Source organism: Azolla caroliniana, unplaced genomic scaffold (genome assembly GCF_043228905.1).
Source record: "Azolla caroliniana isolate FFs.n. ecotype wild unplaced genomic scaffold, voAzoCaro1.0.p SCAF_15, whole genome shotgun sequence".
Classification (NCBI taxonomy): Eukaryota; Viridiplantae; Streptophyta; class Polypodiopsida; order Salviniales; family Salviniaceae; genus Azolla; species Azolla caroliniana.
This window is the reverse complement of record NW_028230450.1, coordinates 20,059,899-20,079,982: the sequence shown is the minus strand read 5'-3', so window position 1 is coordinate 20,079,982 and position 20,084 is coordinate 20,059,899. Positions and strand designations below refer to the sequence as shown.

The 20,084-nt window shown below is 36.3% G+C and overlaps 2 protein-coding genes across 2 annotated transcripts; both read left to right on the top strand.

The window, feature by feature from the left end:
* The first annotated feature begins 560 nt into the window (after positions 1-560).
* Positions 561-4,847, top strand: LOC147855052 (uncharacterized). Its single transcript, XM_087331006.1, has 7 exons — positions 561-680; positions 1,523-1,576; positions 1,636-1,981; positions 2,225-2,316; positions 2,535-2,824; positions 2,972-3,120; positions 3,423-4,847. The coding sequence occupies exons 1-7, from the start codon at positions 561-563 to the stop codon at positions 4,304-4,306; spliced, it is 1,935 nt and encodes a 644-aa protein (XP_087187132.1). The 3' UTR covers positions 4,307-4,847.
* A 1,236-nt stretch (positions 4,848-6,083) lies between these two features.
* On the top strand, positions 6,084-10,740 carry LOC147855051 (pentatricopeptide repeat-containing protein At4g39530-like). The gene has a single exon (XM_087331628.1). It carries the CDS (start codon positions 6,617-6,619, stop codon positions 10,061-10,063), a length of 3,447 nt encoding a protein of 1,148 aa, XP_087187754.1. The 5' UTR covers positions 6,084-6,616; the 3' UTR covers positions 10,064-10,740.
* The last annotated feature ends 9,344 nt before the right edge of the window (positions 10,741-20,084 follow it).

Sequence of the window (20,084 nt, the reverse complement as noted above, 5' to 3'; positions counted from 1 at the left end):
TGATATATGCGAAATAAGTTGATAACCATTTGTCAAAACTCTCTTTAGGAAATGATGTCATTCATGAGGTAGGATATCAACTGTTTCAAATGTATGTCGGTGGACATAAAAGATCTAGTTTCCCATGTAATTCTTGGTTTGATGAGGAATGTGAGATATATCTCAAACTATATAGGTTTGCAAAAGGGGAAAGTGAATGTGTCATGGTGTGACACCAATATAAAAAGGTATCCAAGAGAAAGAAAAGACAATATTTCCAAATGCAAGAAAGGAAAAAGAAAAGGTTGTTTAAGCTCAGACCAAACCTAGAATGGAGACACTTCAATGGTAAGAAGGAATATATCAAAGGTGAATTAAGAGATGTTAGAATATGTACAAAGCCTATATATTCATGAGGGAGTGGTTACTATGGTTTAGAACATCAAAACATCTTGTACATGCATTGATCTTGAAGATGTTAATAAGGGAACAAAGATGATGGCTAATGAGAAACCAGTTAATGTAACTCTCATTACAAGTGATATCTTAAAATGGACAATGCCAAGTGCTAGTCATTGGATATGACTATCATAGATCAAGTTATTAAAGAAGGTTTGCTAAATGATTGGCTCATGAATTGGATTAAGCCAAATTTTAAAGCAAGAGATAAGAATCAATTATCAAATTATCGTACAATCATGGTAAGCTCAACTATTGCTAAATTGTATAGCATTATCATGGAACACAAGTTAGCATGGGTTGAAAGAAAAAAAAACAAGCACTTGGGCAACCAAGTTTTAGACCAAAACACTACATGATAGATCATTGTTACTGGCATGAACATAATTTATCCCATGGTAGTTTGTACGGTAGTATTCTACACATGAGGATAAATTATGTTTATGCCCTTAACAATCATCTAGTTACATTAAGAGTAATTATGGAAGAAAGTTGACTACACGAAACAATGCTCTATTGTTGCTTTGTTGATTTTAAAAAAGTATTTGATATAGTGTCATGGCGTGAGCTTTGGAATGGAGTGGTGGAAATTGGCATACCATTAAAGTATTGAGTTGTTATTGCACAATTATATGAGCAAATTAGATGCCAACTAAAAACTGAGAATGGTTTCTCAGAATACTTTTTAAGAAACATGGGGGTTATGTGGGTATTATATCAAGCACTTCGTTCTCAGATCATGCCCCGATTATGCTCAAATTCTCTATGAACAGCCATACTTCTATTGCTCGATTGTATGTGCCAAGGTTTATTGTTGATGATATGAATTTGCAGAATACAGTTTTGTCACTTTGGAGAATGGTTGTAGGGGATTCTAATTGTCAAAAAATTACAGAATGCTCTTCTCGTAGTTTCCAACTTCGTTATACAACAAGTTAAGCTAAAACAAAGTAGTTACACTAGAACATTGTTGAATGCTAAGAGAGGTTTGGCTTCTCTTCAAATTTTGCAAGAAAAACAACCTCATTCTCAATATATTCATTGTGAATTACAGAATGTTATGATGCTTATTTCTTCTTTGCAGCAAAAACGTGCTCAATCTTTCTTCAAGCATCTGCAGCAAGATGGTGTGCAAAAGGTGACACCATGTCAAAAAAAAAATTCCAACATGTTATGCTTAAAAGAAATAAAATTCAGATTGTACAGCTGAAAAGATCTGATGGCACAGTTACAATGGATAGAGATGAAATGAGGAACATTGTAGCCACTTATTATGAGTCGTTGTTATCAGCAAATACTCCAAGTGTTGAAACTCTACAAATGCGCCAAAAAGTATGGGCCGCTACTGCGGTTAAGGTAACATCTCGGATATCTCTTCAGCTTCTTCGTCCATTTTCATCCTTTGAAATATTACAAGCTATTAAAAGTGTTGGGCCAGATGGGTCCCCGGGAGTAGATGGAATGGGAAGAGATTTTTTCATTACATATTGGGATTTGATTGCCGATGATCTACTGGCAGCATTTCAAGAAATGTTCAATTCAGGTATTATGCCACAAAAGTGGAAAGAGGGATTAATATGCCTCATTCTGAAAGGTGATGTTGTTACGGATGAGGTGAAGGGTTGGCGACCCATTACTTTATTGAATACAATTTACAAAATCTATGCTAAGTTATTGGCTTTGAGATTACAACCTTTTCTTCTAGAGATTGTGCATGAGTCACAAACGAGATTTATGCAAGAACGTAGTATTTTTTACAATATTTTTCTGTTTTGGGAATTGACAGGGATGGCAATGAAAAATAAACAAGATCATGTGGTACTTCTACTAGATTTTCAGAAGGCATATGACATAGTTGATTGGGGGACTTCATGGAAGGTTCGTTTTTGAGATTAGGTTTTCCTACGCAATGAATTAGGGTTGTAGCTTCCTTGTATCGTGAGGCCTTTAGTTCAGTCTTGGTCGTTGGTGGGCAAACTAGAAAATTTTCTATTTCGCGTTCTGTACGTCAAGGTTGTCCATTGGCCCCATTCCTATTTTTGCTAGTAATGGAAACATTCTCAATGTATTTAAACTCCTCTCAAGTTTCTCTGAAGGGTTTGCCTTTGCCTGCCACGCAACATCAAATGTTGGATGCGGAATTTGCAGATGATACTACAATTTATGTTCAAGGTAATGATGAAAATTTAAGTAAATTGCAAGAAGTAGTGGAGGAATTCTGTTTGGCCTCTAGAGCAAAGATAAATTGGCATAAATCTCTTGGCTTTTGGGTGTCACAAAATTCCTTACCTAATTGGATGCCTTCGCAGGAATTCAAGTGGGTTCCTAATGGAACCACTACTCGTTACTTAGGTTGTCAAGTGGGACTTCATGTTACTGCAGATATGTTAGTTTCTCCTCTACTTGTGAAATTAAGGAGAAATTTATTGCTTTGGGATTCGGTTAACTTGTCACTTGCAGGTTGTATACTTGTAGCTAACCAAGTGTTGTTAACTACTATTTGGTATGTTGCTTCAACTACATTGTTTGCTAGATCCTGTATTTTATTGGTGCAACGCCTCATTCGTAACTACATTTGGGGAGGAAAAACAGGTCAAGGTAAAAGGCCTAAAGTAGCTTGGGCAGTATTGATTGCTCCACGACAAAATGGTGGGTTGGGGCTGGTAGATCCAAAAGCACAGTGTAAGGCTTTGCTTTCTAAATTTGTGTGTAGAGCTATGTTGCCAATGCAAGGTGTTTGGAGTCGATTGATGATGCATAGGTTGTCTACTATGTGCCCGACAATAGGAGGAAAGTGGCAACCATCATTAAGATGGGGCTTTATTCAGAATTTTCATTTATTTAAAACAACCTTATTAGAAGATAGGTTTTTTAATGGAATTCTCACAAGTTGGTCAGCTGTTAAAAAATTTCTAGTTCGAAGGTGCCTTCAACAACGGATGACTTGTTGAGACAACCCTTGACCTGGAACTTTCTCTTTTCAGATTCAAGGGGTTTTCTGCTTGGTAGCCGTCCTCGGTTGAATTGGGCTTCTATGGATGCATCAATAGCAGGTAATGTTCAATCATGGGGATGTTATGTTATGAATCAACAGTTACAACCTTTGTCGAGGCCTTCAGTTCGAGGAAGTGCTATTATGTGCGATAATGTGCAAGTGGCATTGGGACAATTTATGGCTTCATGGTCCCCCTCTAGCAATCAGATTTGGTTTGGTTATTTCTCTCCTTTAAAAGTGATTTTAGGAGCTAAAGTAATTAACATTACAGGTGATGTAATATACTTTAATGTGGATGATGATGGTAGGTTGTGGCATGTATTTTCTAAATCAGATGTGTGGATATCCGCCAATGTTTCAACGATTCGAGTAGTTGCAAGATCTGGAAAAAAATGGTTCTTGGATCCACCCTTTCAAGAATGCTTACGGTGTTGTTTGTTGTGGGTTTTTCAAAAAAAGCCGCTTTATAATTTGGATTGGGATCCAGTTGATTATCAATGGAAAAAACCGAATGCTAGTGGAAATGGTAAACACTTGGAGTTTTTTCAGTATTCAGTTAAGCTAGGTAGAAATTTATTATTGCAATCAAAGTATAAATGTCCAGCTGCCATGAAGCATTGGACTGCAAATAATGTGAATGAATTACAACTTTCAAAATTTTGGAAATGTTTGTGGAGTATGCAGTTGCCGAAAAAAGTGATTTGTTTTCGTTGGTTGTTGATGTATTATGCTCTTCCTGTTGGTGATTGGTTGAGGCAAAATCAGCAATATGCTTGTGGAATGCATTGTGGTGCATCTACGGAATCTATTTTGCATTTGTTTTGGTTTGTCCCAAAATCAAGCAATTCTGGAGTAAGTTGTTTTTATTACTGAGACACAATTATGCTCGTTCTACTTTCTCGTGGGGTGCAGTATTATGGGGTGTCCTTCATGGAGATGTTATGAAGTACGAAAGTATGCATGCTTCTCATGTTTTTCACTTTTCCAATGGGTACATCTATCTCACTTCATTTCCATCTTTGATTCCATAGTTTAGAACTGAAAATCTGGTTATTTGGCGTACTATTACGTCACTAGCTCTGTGGACAATATGGGAAATGAGATGTGAGGTTGTTTTTAATAATGCTCACATACATCTCGGTAATATGCTTATTGAATTCTGGTGGTTATTTGTCCAGACCATATGTGGACAATATGATGATTTGCAAGGTTCATCCGATGCTCAAAGGCAACGTCAAGTGGACTTTAAGAAACGGTGGCGAGGGCTTCACATATTTTCAGATATGACTTCTGGTATGAAGTGGAATTATGCCATACCTCCTTTTTTATTGCATAGCTTGTAGATTGTGCTCCATTTGTTCCTTATATGATATCATCTGTTTCATCAGATGTTGGTAGTAGCTTTTGTATTACAATAGAGGTGAGATGAAATGTCTCCTTCTGTTTCTATATGTACATTTCTCAAGTAATATACTAAGGTGTATATTTCTTGAAAAAAAAAAGAAACATGGGGGTTAAGCAAGAACATCCATTTTCACCTATACTCTTTGGTTTATTCATTGATAAATACAAAGAAGTTTCATTGTGTGATGTAGCTCTAGGTGGGATGAGTGGGAGTCTAATTGATCGAGGTTAAGGGCCAATTTGGGGAGAGGGGAAAGTAAGGGATGGGTTGTAGAGACTTTGATGAGAATGTCATCATGCATGAGAATGGATGTTAGGGCTCAAGTGTGAACTAATATGGTTCTAATTGCTTTGGAAAACTCAAGCAACTTAATGCAACAAGGCATACAAATGATAATGGATTATGCACAATAATTGATGTTAGGGCTCAAGTGTGAACTAATATGGTTCAGATTGCGTTGGAAAACTCAAGCAACTTAATGCAACAAGGCATACAACTGATAATGGATCATGCATTGTAATTGATGTTAGGGCTCAAGTGTGAACTAATGTGGCTGGGATTGCTAGAAAAACTCGCTAATGGATCAACAAGAAACCAAAGATTGCATTAATCAATGGAGCACCCAAGGCAAATTATAATGGTGAACTAATAAAGCAAGAATTATAGCTTATGTCCTAAGTGACTAGATACATGTACAAATCATTTGAGCCAAAAGAAACATACATATAGAATCTAGATTAACCCAAGACTTAACTCATCTAATGTATTAGATTCTCCACTTTCTTAGGTGACCATGCATGAGAGGGTTGTCGGCACTTGTTTCACACTAACATATGGGTTACTAAGTTTGAAACCACAACTAAGCTAAAATGGCTCATACGTTCATTCGTCATTACAAATTAGTATAGAGATTAAAAACTTAAAACTTTGACACCTCTGTTGAGATCCTATGAAATTCATCTCTTATGGTACCTATACCATACCTCTCTTTTGTTTTTAATTTTATGCGATTTATTTGCCCAACAATTTATCATTTGAATGGTTTGGTTTTGAACGACTTAGGTTTGAGGATTTCTCAAACTGTTTCGGCTTAAATGATCTCAACTTCAACAGTTTGATCACGGTTTGAGCTTAGACGATTTTCAGGTTTAAGTTCGGTTTGAGCTTCGATATTCTCGTATCGGTTTGGACTGGTTTGAGTCCAAACCGAACTATTGGCGACTACCATGGATGCAATCATGCAGGAGTCATCAACAGCCTTTTGGATCGGAAACTTTTCGGTTAAAATAGAAGCGATTGAGGAGGAAATATGAGAGATGTAAGGGGATTCATTAGACTTTTTATGGCTATTTTGGATCTCTGTTTCTACATATTTTGAAATGTCGAAGTTTTCTTCTCAATGAGGTAGCCATGCATATATATGTGGAAGAAGGCTACCATAATGACTCAATGGAACCTTTAAATTCAGCTTCTCTGAGTTTCCGGTTTGCGCAGGGAAGGCTCCTAAACATCAGGAAATGGACCATATTCAGCTCTTGGGCGATCAGAAATTCACTCAATTCTTGCTACTCATTTCACACATATACCCTACTGAACTAATCACAGAGGAAGTAATTCAATGCAAGACACAACGATGTACAGAAAAAGATGCATTAGAAAATGCTGTCATATATGTCAATAAACTAGAAAAGGGCATCAATATGTAGGTTTGTCTTGAATGTGAAGAAAACACATGATGCATATGAATACTCTAAGAGTAGGGCAAGAAGAATAATTTCATGAAAGCAAAGAAAGAGGTATTAAATCATGGAATTATCCACATTGATCAAACACCCAAATTGTTAGGAATGATTAAATGTTGTGAAAATCCTTCTGACACAGAGAAACGATGTATGACAAAAGACAGTCGACTTAATAAAGCACTATCTCTCCTCTGTGTCACGAATAAAGATGGTCTTCTTCATGTTAAAATGGAGGATTATGCTTGCATCTTAGAGGGATATACAACATTAAGAGACTTGAATATAGGAAAGCTTGTGCATTCTTATATACTTGAAAATGTCATCAAATTATCACTAGTTTTGCACAATTCCCTCATCAATATGTATTGTAAATGCGGTAGCATTGCTGACGCTCAAAATTTGTTCAGTGTTATTCAGGAGAAAGATGTCTTCACTTGGACTACATTAATTGCTGGATATGCAACACATGGACCACAGGAGAATGCATTTAAACTATTTTCAAAAATGGAAGAAGAGAATGTCAAGCCGGATTCAGTTACCTTTCTAAGTGTCATCAAAGCATGTGCTAAGCTTAAGAACTTAGATTGTGGTCAAAGATTGCATGTAATGATAATCGAGAGTGAAATCAGTTATAACATACTTATAAGGAGTAGTTTAGTCGACATGTATGCAAAATGTGGTGTATTAGAATGTGCAAGGAGAGAGTTTGAAGAGATGCCGAGAAGAGATTCGGTGTCTTGGAATGCGATGATCTCAGGTTATGCCCAAAATGGGTACTTCGAGAATGTGTTGAACCTTTTTCCTGTCATGATGGAGCAAGCTTCTAAACCTGATAGGATCACCCTTGCCAATGTACTTAAGGCATGTGCTGGCTTACACATGTACATGCATGGGAAGGAAATTCATGACTATATTATCGAGAGAAAGCTTGAGGCTGATGTGTTTCTAGCTAGTACTCTTGTCGACATGTACGCTAAATGTGGGAGTATGAAGGATGCATGGAAGGTTTTCATTACAATTCCTATTCAAACTGATGTTTGTTTTAATGCAATGATCATCGGCTGTGCACAATTAGGTTGTGCTGAGGATTCTCTTAAACTTTTTTGGGAAATGGAATCCAAACATGTGAATCGGACATTGATAACATATGTTGGTGCTCTTAAAGCATGTTCTGTCCTTGGTAACCTTGAAAAGGGTAAGCAAATCCATGAAAGCTTCTTGAATAGTGGCATGAAGGCAAATTTAATCCTTAGAAATGCGCTTGTTGATATGTTTGCAAAATGTGGCAGTATCAAGAATGCTCGCCGAGTGTTTGATGAGATGCCAGAAAGAGATGTAATTTCATGGAATGTGTTGATTGCTGGCTATGCTCAATTTGGACCTCCAGAGGAAGCCTTTGCGCTTTTTGAGAGGATGGAAAGGGAAACTTTCCGTCCTGATAAGGTAACATTTTTGAGTGTCATTAAGGCATGCATAAAGTTGGGAAACCTTGGACATGGAAAGAAGATTCACAACCATGTCAGGAAAAGGCGATTAGAGAGTGACATTTTCATTGCAAGCACTCTTGTGGATATGTATGCGAAATGTGGTGGCATTGATGAAGCACAATACATGTTTGATAGAATAAAAGAAAAAAATGAGGTGGCCTGGAATTCAATCATTGCTGGATATGTTCAGCACAATAAACTCGATCTAGCATTCAAGCTATTTGGCCAAATGTCAGAGTTTGGTACTAAACCTGTCAAAGTCACCTTTTTAAGCATTTTAAAGGCATGTGCAAACTGTGGAGACCTAGAAGAAGGTAAACACGTGCATAATCTTATTGTCATGAACAATTTTGAAACGGACAGCTTTATTGGAAATAGCATTGTTGATATGTATGCAAAATGTGGGGATGTTGACAGTGGCCATCATGTCTTTGATGGTTTGACTGATCAAAGTCTAGTGTCGTGGAACGCGTTGATTTTTGGATACTTATATCAAGCCCAAACAGAGTTTGTTTTTGAGCTTTTTGTAGAAATGCTATCTGTAAACATTGAGTTGAATGAGGTGACATTCATCACAATGATAAAAGCATGTCTAAGCCCAGAATTTCTCGATGATGGTAGGCAAATACACAGCTACATAATTGAGAGTAAATTGGAATCTTTTTTGTATCTTGGTAACTCTCTCATTGACATGTATTCAAGATGTAGGAGCATAGAGGATGCCCAACAAGTGTTCGAACAAATGCCTAAAAGTGATTTAGTGACATGGAATGTAATGATAGCTGGTTATACTGCATTACAGCTTAATGAGGAGGCTTTGAGACTTTTCCAACAAATGGCTAGTCAATGTCTCAAGCCCGATGAGTTGACATTTTTTAGCTTACTTAAAGCTTGTGCTGGTTTGGGAAGTTTGAAAGAGGCCAATGGGATTCATGCCCTCATAAAAAGGCATGGATTGCCGATGACTGAATTGTTGGGGAATGCTCTTGTGGATATGTATGCAAAATGTGGTAGTTGTGAGGATGCTCGTGAGGTTTTTGACAGTCTTCCTCAACGAAAGATAGTATCATGGAATGCTGTAATGATAGGATACATTCAATGTGGGCAAGCAGAGGAGGCTTTAAACCTCTTCCAAAACATGCAACAAGAGTGTCTCAAGCCAGATAAGATCACGTTTATGAATGTTTTTAAGGCTTGTGGAAGTTTGGGCTACTTGAGCCAAGCCAAAGAAATGCATGCCCTCTCTGAAAAGCATGAATTCGAATTCGATCAATATTTGGAAAACACGCTCATTGATGCCTATGGTAAATGTGGTGATGTCAAGGCGGCGAAGCAAGTGTTCGATGGTATGAAAGAGCATGATGTGATATCTTGGAATGCTTTTATTTCAGCACATGCTCAAAGTGGGCATGTTCAGGAAACCTTTGACTACCTACATAAGATGCTATTGAAGGGGCAAAACCCTAATCACATTACGTATGTAACCATTTTATCAGTATGCAATCATGCCGGACTCGTGGAAGAAGGGTTGCATCATTTTGATAATATAAGTAGAATTCATGGTATTGACTATACACATGAGCACTACGCTTGCATGATAGATATGTTGTGTCGTGTGGGTTTGCTACCAGAGGCATCAGAGCTTACTGAAAATATGCCTTTACAACCAAGTTCCATTGTATGGATGACAATCCTCGGTGGATGTAGAGTATACAACAATTTACTTCTCGCAATACATGCGGCCGAGTATATTTTTGAGCTTCAGCCTGAAAATGCAGCTCTCTATGTGCTTCTATCAAACATTTGTAGCATGTTGCTTGAGTTGGAAGATGATCCTAAGGTTAAAGAAAAGGATTTAAGGGATTCTTCGATATTCATCGGGGATGGAGGAGGTAACTTCTATATGGATAATAAGACTTACTTTGAAGTTGATGCTATTCTTCATGCAAAGTTACGTAGATTGTATGGCAAATTGGAGAGGATCATAGCTCTTTAAGACTTTCATCCCGATCTTGTTACCACGGAAACAGACCTCACCATTCCACGAAACTGTAAAGACTTTTTGAGAAAGAGAGATATTAACATCTACTGGAGGCCAAAATAGGCCTATATGATTGATCACAGGCACAAGCATCAATGTCCTCATTGGTTTCCTTTAGGAAGGAAGAAATGAACGTAAGTCACCAAATTGTAAGTGGAAGAAATGAGGAAATGGTAGGGTCAAATATGTAAAATATGCAGCATCGATGATGCGAAATGAATTATGTACAAACCCGATATGCATAGTAAACTATGTATGTATTCCTAGTGATTAAGACCGGCTAGATGATATGAGGTATTTAGTGGCTCCTTAAATGAGGGTGCTATTGGAATTGAGTCTACAAGCATGATATGCATGGATAAGTGACAATTTGTGTGCATCTAGTGATGAAGTTCAGATGCATGGTGTCAGATATTTGGTAGGTTCTCGAGGGAGGGGTACCGTATGAATTGAGTGTAGCAGCATGATTTGTATGGTTAAGTGATTTTGTATACATCTAGTGATGAAGATCAAGTACCTGATGCCAGGTATCTGGTGGAGTTAAGTTACTACAAGCATGATATGTATGGTTAAGTTACTACATATGGACATCTAGTGATGAAGATCAGGCACCGAACTTGGTGTCAGGTATTTGGGGGGGGGATTTTGCTTGAGTTTTTCTTTATTTTCCTAAATACCGTAGAGTTTTCATTGTTTCATCAAATGCCCTTAAACCCCAAGAAGTGAGAGGGAGAGATCAATTGACCACATAAAAATGAAGAAAAAGGAGGTAGGATCGAAAAGGTAATTTCTCAAATAGTGGGTCAACAAGGACATCTCTAAGGCTGCCTTATTCTAAACACCTTTCATATTCTGGATAAATTTCTCCCTTACTAACCTCTTGTTTATATATCACCTATGCTTTGAATATTGTTCGAAAGCATGAGCAAGTCCTATTCCATGTAGGATGTAAAAGAGAAGCTTAAGATAAAGTGCATTTTAAGAATAAGGGTACCCTTGTGGGAAAACTCGATTTTCCATCACAAACTTGTAAGTAATGTTAGGTGGGGCAAGCCAATGAATAGAAGTTTCATATCATAAGAGGACTCAAGTTCTAAAAATGTTTGATCAAATTTTGAAATTCAAAGCGTGTAAACGAGAGCTCATTAATGGATGCCACTTCCTTCAAGGTATGAATATTTCTCTTGTTTTGAACATCAATTACATATATTCACATCAATTTTGAAAAATCCAAGAATATCACATAATCACGATCACCTTCCATGGTAGCCCTAAACATTGGAATACAGGTCCAATCAAAGCATTTAGGGAATTTTGCTCTTTAACTAACCAAAGTTTTGAAGACGAGATAATCAATCAAAATTTTCAAGTCTATTATGGAAGCAATCAAAGCATGGGTAAGCACCCTCCAAGAAAATTATAAATTGTTACATTGGGAACAAGGTCAAGAACAAAATCAATCGACCATTCAAAATGCATCATCCATCCCTCCTAACCATCAACGTAGATAGTGGCGTTCTCCACGCACCAGGAATGGCACTTACAAGTCTAAAATGTTGTCAATGTCTTCATTGGGGGGCCGACCCGTGGAATTCTTAGCTTTCTCAACAAAATCCTACACTTGACAAATCTTTATGAAAAGACATAAGCAACAATCCATAAGGAAGGCAAATTAGTCTTTCCCTTTTAGAAATGTTATCCTTGTCCTTCAAAAACCCATATCATTGGTCATATAGTGGGTTCTTGAATCTTAACCTCATAGCAGAGAATTCACTAAAGGTTTCTTTGCCTATATTGATGACCAATTTCCCAAGGTAAACCAATGTGTTTTCATTCCATGGAATGAGATAGTGAAAGACCTCATGAGAGTCAATGGCCCAAGATTCGGGTTAGTCAATTAAGTTGGAAAGTTTTGCTACTTGTTTGATTCCTATAATCAATTTAGATCCTTACAATCACATAGTGGTTCATGGATGATGAGAGGAATCACATAGTACTTCATCGAGGTAAGTTTGTGGGAAGTTAGGTTACATGCTAACCATTATAACCATACATACTATAATGAATGTGGAGCATTGAGGATTCATCCCTTATGTATCCAAATCAAGGATCCCTACGAGAATATGGATGACATTTACATGGAGTAGTTTACATCCAAGGATATATGTGATCAATCACATTCAAATGATAAGACTACATAATATGCCTTGGAATTAAATGCTAAATTGCATTAGAATTTTGGCTTCATGTTAGCCACAATTGCCTCTATCTACATACACCTCATTCTCATGTAAAAACATAATGGAATGATGAGCATCAAAGAGGTAAGTGCATGGAATTTTCTAGTAGTCTATGAGATTCTCGATTAGAATTGTGAGCCATGGGCATAGTCCAACCTAATTTATCAAGGTTTATAGGTGTTATGCAAGGAAAAAGAATGTCTTTTGTAATGTGTTGTAGACTTTGAGCTTTCCCTTTTACTTGCAATGGCAAGAATACCAATCTTCTTTCTGTGTCACACAAGTCTTATGAGTAGCCTTGCAACAACTCTCTTTTTTCAAAACAAAATTTCCTTCCATTAGTTTTAAAAAAGTATATCAGCTACAAACTACAAAATAGATAGAAAAGAAACGACTATGTGGCTTGTCTTGTGTAAGACAATGGCTTGCCATGTATCCTTCCTTTAACTGAGATCCATCTCAACATCTAATTTCATTTCAGTATGTCTACCAATTCTCCCATGTTGCCACATGCTTTCAACATACTAGAAAATGTCATCATAGTAGGCAAGAGACCTTGCACAAGCATTCAAGGATAGAGTTGTATAGCATCCTCATTCTTATCATGCTCAATATAGCCCAATAATATGGCAAGCCATTGTACCATATCTCCACCAACAATAAATCATCAAAAAGCTCAGGCTTCAATTATTGCTCCACATTTACAGTGCCAACAAAAGGATATTTTTCCAATCCTTCTTTTGCATTCACCAAAGCATTGTTAAGCACGATATCCTCCTCCATGAAGAGACCTTCATTTATACTCTCATCATGAATCTTTTCCCCTTTTACGCTAAATCCAGTGTTTCCAAAAGCCTTCAGGATGCAAATATATGTGATCCTATCTGGTGAGAGACCCTCACTTTGCATCTTCTGGAAACAATTCATTGCTTTGTAACCCTTTCTGTGTTGAGCATACCTAGTAATGAGTGATTCGAAGAGTATAGAGTCCTAACAAGAAGCTCACCATGCACTTTTTGTGCTTTTTCAAGCATACCACAATTCACATACATATCTACCAATGCCTTGCCCAACATAACATCCTTCTCACAAATCCCCTTCTAACAATCTGATCATGAACTTGAAATAAACAAAGACCTTATCACAATTGTGAAATTCAATATAGCCAGTTCTAGGCTAGCCCAGCGAATAATACATTCCAAGAGACTACAAATCAAGTTGGAACATGGTCCAAAAACCTACTTGAGGAGAGACACATAAGGTGAACTAAATTAATCCATTTTATATCATCATAAGCTTGGCCACATTGAATGTGATGTGAGCATTCCAAGCAACAATAGTCTTCATGGGTAGTTCAATAAATACTTGTTCAACTTTCAGTAGGTCACCACATTTTGCATACATCTATACGAAACTACTTCCAAGATGGGTAATCTTTGCTAGAAAAGCGCTTTGGAGAATATGGGAGCCTTTAAAATGCAAATGAAATAATATCACATCAAGAGAAAGCACTTCACTTTGCATACTTTGAAAACATTTCAGTGCTTCAAAACCATCTCTTGAAATCAAAAAAACCTCCCAAGGCCAAAATCACTATATTTTTCACATCCATGTATCTCTAAATCGAAGCTTTGAAAATATTTCTTGTGCCTCACCAAGTAAACCACAAAAAATCTCTGTTGGGCCATGCTCAACATATCCTGTACCTGTTTGCAAGAGTATCAAATACATCTTGTGCATCTAACAGATATCAACACCTAGCATACATCCCTATCACACTATTCGGAATACAAATATCACTTTTAAGACCATCCCATACAATCTCTGCCTCCAAACTTCCTACTTTCTCAACGTCTCCTACTATTCCACATGCTTGAAAGCCTTGCAACAACTTTATAATGATATGATGTAAAGAAAGCACATAGAGCTTTTCTGCGATAGATTTGTCAAAATATTTAAAGTTTTTTTAACCGTAAATAAAGTAGCTCTATTAGCATTGTAATGGTTTACTTTATAGTAAGACTTTATTGTTCTCGGAAACTCAAATCAACGTTTTTTGAATTGAAGGGTCATTGCATCTTGGTGGCTTGTTTCAAGATTGTTAAATATGGAATATTCCCATGTTACTTTGAGATACATATGTGTGCAACATATTAAAACAATTTTGGAATGCATTGCACTAAACTCTATAGAAACAAACATTATGTTCATTGATAATTATGGTTGTATCAACTAACTCACTTTTTGAAAGGTAGATATTGCATAAAGTTATCAAGAAAGCTAACAAATTATGAACATAGAAAAACAATAAAATAATAGATTCAATCATTTGTGACGCACGATAATGCTTCCTACGAGCTACAAATTTATACATTATTAGTATGGGGAACAAAACTTCGTAAATTTAAGAAATGGGAGTGGAAACCATGATGAAAATCAGCAATGATCCTCTATGTTGATCATGGTACTATGATTGGTCAATATAAGGTAAGGCTATAGTTTTAGCACATTGTTTTATGCACACAATGATATGTGTGACTTTATATTATATAAACATCTTTTAAATAATGTTCTAGTTTATTCTGAAAACAAGGTATATATTATATCATTTGAAGAAATTCATAGGTTAACACACAGTCAAAGAACTTAACATTTTTAAGTTCCACGTTTTTGTCTTTTATTGCCAATGATCTTAACACATGTAGATTGGTTAATGTAACACAGGGGTTTATGCACACGCAACTACTCAATAACCACTTAGGTTGTTATAGGTTAGCCTAGTTGTTTAAGTATATCCAATAATTCTATCTTTTCGGGGCCTCAAAGCTTTGAGAGTCCAACAACTACTCAGAGAACCACTTAGGTTGTTATAGGTTAGCCTAGTTGTTTAAGTATATCCAATAATTCTATCTTTTCGGGACCTCAAAGCTTTGAGAATCCAACAACTACTCAAGAACCACTTAAGTTGTTATAGGTTAGCCTAGTTGTTTAAGTATATCTAGTAATTCTATCTTTTCAGGGCCTCAAAGCAGCTATTGAATAGGAAGGGTGTCATATAGTCACATATTAGTTGGAACAATATAAATTGTCCTTCTCGATAAGACAAATGCATTGCTTTTGCACCACATGGGTGCTTGAACATGCAATTATTAAACTTGATAAACATCCATTAAAGACGAAACCTTGTTTTAATTTACATTAATTCAAACTATATAAGTGGAACATTACAACTATACGTCTATATGTGATGTATATTCATTAATATTGTGCTAGTGGCATATTGATTCATTATCAAGACCATTCAATGTTTAGTTGATTGATAGTTATTGATTATCATGCTATCACGCTAGTGCATGAGAGATGGTCCTATATGTGTTTATTTATGGTGTGTTGGTGCGTCAATGTCCAAGTGTATGTTAAGAAAGTATTAGGCATTGACCAAACAATGTAGCATTGGTCATATATGTATTTATGGTGTATTAATGTCTCAATGTCCAAGTCTATGTTTCGAAGTGTAAATCATCGACAAAATAAACCACACACAAATTGATCTAATGCTCCTTCAAAGAATCCAATATATTGTCATATTTCCTCATGCCCTAGGTTTCACGCTTATGGATACTTGATCTGAACGTTGAAATTTATATATCATATTGGGACTACCTTAGTCTATGTACAAAGACAATATCAAAGTTACCAATTTTAATCGATGCAAAAGTATAAGCACTTATGCTATAAATAAAATATGTGCAAGCTAATACAATGCTCCTTTTCTTGAATCAAATCACAAAATATGCGTGGCTTTCATTATTCAATTACCAAATTCTATATATATTGTATACCTATAGGCTATGCATATGTATGTTAAATCATGTTAGTGGTTCCACTATTTTTTATTCACTTTCCAAATTTGGCTTCTCTAATAATAAGACCAAGAATAAATAACATAGGAGGTGAATCACTCAACTCACAAATATTATTGGTTGGTTGCTAGTTTTACATGCCAAAGACATCCAGAATTGATTTGGAAATTGGTATTTTGGATGCCTTTTCATGGGGCACTTCAAGAATCAATAGGTCATCTTGGTTGGTAGAATCATAAACTTAGCCAAGTTGCCAAACAAGGGTAATCTCTTTTCGTTTCATTGAATAATACCCCATTTAAAAATAAAAAAACATCCAACTTGTGGCTAAAGTGTTTGATTGTAACCTCAAAGGTCGACAACGCAAAATAAAATATGTTGAAGTCATTGTTGAGCTAAATAAGACAAATTGATGACAATGTTATCAATGTGTAGATAATATGCATTTCCTACTTTTTGAAGTCAGTTAGACACCATATGGATGTGATTGTATTTGATGTATATTACCGCTTTCTAGCATTAAAATAACGTATTGTGATTCATTGAACCGGTTAGACATGTAGAAAGTCAAGATGCCTCAACAAATTTTGGTCTAGAGAAACCTCAAAATCACAAATGCAATGTGCTTGTTTGCAATGACCATATTGCTCAACGATCAACCAATGTGTGTACATGGCAATCACATACAGAAAACTTTTAAAGCTTATTTTGAAAAGGGGGGGGGGAGGGAATATATAAAAATATGTGTACATATGTCCTTGTGTCTTTTAAGAGGCATGCATACGAGAACGAACGAGAGATTACACCTTAAAACGATGTCATTAGAGAGAAAGAAGGAAATATCGGCATCTTTTAAGGGAGAAGTTTAAATACTCTACGAGGGTGAATTCGAGAATAAATTTTAAAATGTGGGAACTTGGAGAGAGAGAGAGAGAGATTGTGTGTGTGTTGTGTGTGTGTGTGTGTGTGTGTGTGTGTGTGTGTGTGTGTGTGTGTGTGTGTGTGTGTGTGTGTGTGTGTCCTCCTAGCATGTGGCTTATTGATGATGGGTCAATATTATTATTATGGTGATGGGATGATAATAATCCCCTCAATATGTGGAGTCAAGGTCCACCTTACCCCCACACACTTAAAATATACTTGTTATTGATGACTTTGTCCTTATTGTTGTTTTCCCTTCTAAACTCTAATGCTAGGACTATATATATGCCTTATAAGCCCCATACTTTAGGCTTCATATTGTAGGTGGTGTTAAGATTTCAATCCTTTTTTTATGGTGTGATTGTTCTTCTCATTTGTCATATTCATCATTCTTGCTATGCTCCTAAGATCCATTGTTCTAAATAAAAATCTTTGCCAGATTTGCACGCCATATCTTCACCCCATTGCTATGATGTGTAGAGGTTTCTCTTTCCCTTCATGTTCTCCAAAAATTGATCATATGATTGTGAATTAATGAAGGGAGCAATTATATGTACTTGATGATAATGGTGATGAAAATGGAAGAGAGCTTCAAAATGAATGATGAGGACCCATTAGAAAGAGGTATGGTGCAAGAAGTTGATCAAGTTAAGTGTGAGTGTTGTGAACATATTGAAGAATGCACACCAACATATATTGCCCATGTGAAAAGCCTCTTTTGTGGAAAATGGATATGTGGGCTCTGTGGAGTTGCCGTGAATGAAGAGTATATCAAAGCTAGTGGCAATTATAATGTTAATGAAAGGGGGCATAACTATATATTAGAGAATGCCCTTGAATCCCATATGAATGTATGTAGGCAATTCAATATTAAGGTGGGAACAAAAGGGGCAATCAATGAGAAATACAATAATAGCCCACTCGACGACCTTGTACAAACAATGAAAAGACTATTGCAAAGGAGCAAGTTCTTGCCAACTCAATCCGCCCCGAGTAGCCCTAACCAAGGCCTCGTCTCTATAAATCGGAGCAATAGTTGTCTTAATCCCTTCTCTATAAGTGATTTGTATGAAAGTTCTCCTTAGTGACAACATAAAAAGAGAGTTATTGTATTATGGACCAAGCTAATTGATATTATTCTTCAAGCCGAGAAGCAATTGACTAGTCTTTGTTGTAGACTTGTTATTTTGGCTAACAATACAATTCTTGTGGATGGGTTGTCATTGTCAAGGCCTCGTTTTTTGCTTTCTATGCCTTACCCACCCTAATGATGCTTGATCAATCGTATAATTTCCAATGCCAACTGTTGCAATCACATTGTGATCAATATCGACTATCCAAAGCCATCCTTCCTCGATACATATGTTTCTAACAATCCTCATAATAGATGTTAATAGATTTGACACCTTCTTTGTTTGAAGGCAAGGATGTGGAAGTTATTTTCACTTAATATATCTCCCTTACAAAATTTGTTTGGAAATTATTGAAATTTATTTACTATGTGATCCACAATAAATCAAATCCCCAAATGCAACAAATGGGTTACCGTATGAGCTGATGGCAATCTATATTCGCACTGTCAATCTTCAAAATTCTTGTTTTGAATATTTGCTACGAGGTAGAATCTAACATCATATGGTAAGCTCACCTTTCTTCAAAGTTTTCACTTCGTTATTGGCTACAAGTTTATGGCAACCTCATCGATTTTCAAAGTTCTCATTTCGCTAATTGCTAAGAGGAGTAGTATTGTGTTTGTACCCACATCATCAATCTTAAACATTCTCATGTGTATATTTGCTCACAATATTGCCTACACTACAATAAGTGTCCCACGAGTATCTTACCTTTTCAAATTCAGCCATAATTTAATCATTTTGGTTAAATGCAACTTTGTTTGCCTCCACATATTCGACCATCATGTTTGTTGCTCCAAGACTTGACTTGTTTCTTTCTTTTTGTCTTGGGTATTTGAATCAAATATAGCTACATTTTGTGTGAAAAGAAAACAAGGCATGGTCACAACTACCCAAAGAGAAGCCTTTTTTATTGTTTAGAAAACATATCATTCCATTAGTTTAAAAAAGCATATCAGCTACAAAATACAAAATGATGGAAAGGAGATGATTATCCTTCCCCAACCCGTCTTGTGTAAGACAATAGCTAGCCATGAATTCTTCTTTTGATAGACTTGATTGAACACTTCCTCAATAGTTGAAACATACCATGAATTTGCATATGTTCAAACGAAATTAATCTGCCTCATCATATTCATATTCAACATATCCAGATACCACCTTTGGGTCATCCATCACATGCATCCAATATACCCCCACATTTACAATGACCAAGCCTCCTCTATTTTCCATATTCAACGTAAAACTCAATCAAAGCATTATGGTATAGAGGTCATTTTGTGTGCCTCGATCCATGATTCCAGTATGTATGAACATGCCATCATGTAAAGCCATGTGATCAACACCCACCTTAAGGGATCTCAACCCTTCGACCAGTTTATATGCATATGATAACCTTCCACATGTTGCATGCAATCAACAGTGCTTCATGACACCATCCATCACATAAGAAGAAACAAACTTCTTCCGAATGCATACATAAGAGCACCCCCCTCCACCTATTTCAATTACTCCATTCATCTTATAAGAAGAAATGGGATTCTGCATACATATCATTTAGCATTTTAGTGATTACAAAATCATGTTCCAAACCCTGTTTTCAAATTTCACTTCGTATCCTTTTCCTACTCCTCGAAGGGCAAAATTCCAAATAAGCCATGATGCCATAATTTCTTTTGATATCACCAAACCAAAAAATAAGTCTCGAATGAGATTGCACAAAATCTCAATTATTTCTTTCTTTTCAACTACTCATAGACTGCCATTAACATACATAACTCCTAAGGTAGTACCAATAACAATTAACATATCCCCATGT

Coding starts and splice junctions, on each gene's coding strand:
- LOC147855052 (XM_087331006.1), top strand. CDS start 561: ATGACTATCATAGATCAAGTTATTAAAGAAGGTTTGCTAAATGATTGG. Junction 2,825..2,971: donor CTTCATGTTACTGCAGATAT/GTTAGTTTCTCC, acceptor ATTGTTTGCTAG/ATCCTGTATTTTATTGGTGC. Junction 3,121..3,422: donor GGTAGATCCAAAAGCACAGT/GTAAGGCTTTGC, acceptor TTCTCTTTTCAG/ATTCAAGGGGTTTTCTGCTT.
- LOC147855051 (XM_087331628.1), top strand. CDS start 6,617: ATGAAAGCAAAGAAAGAGGTATTAAATCATGGAATTATCCACATTGAT.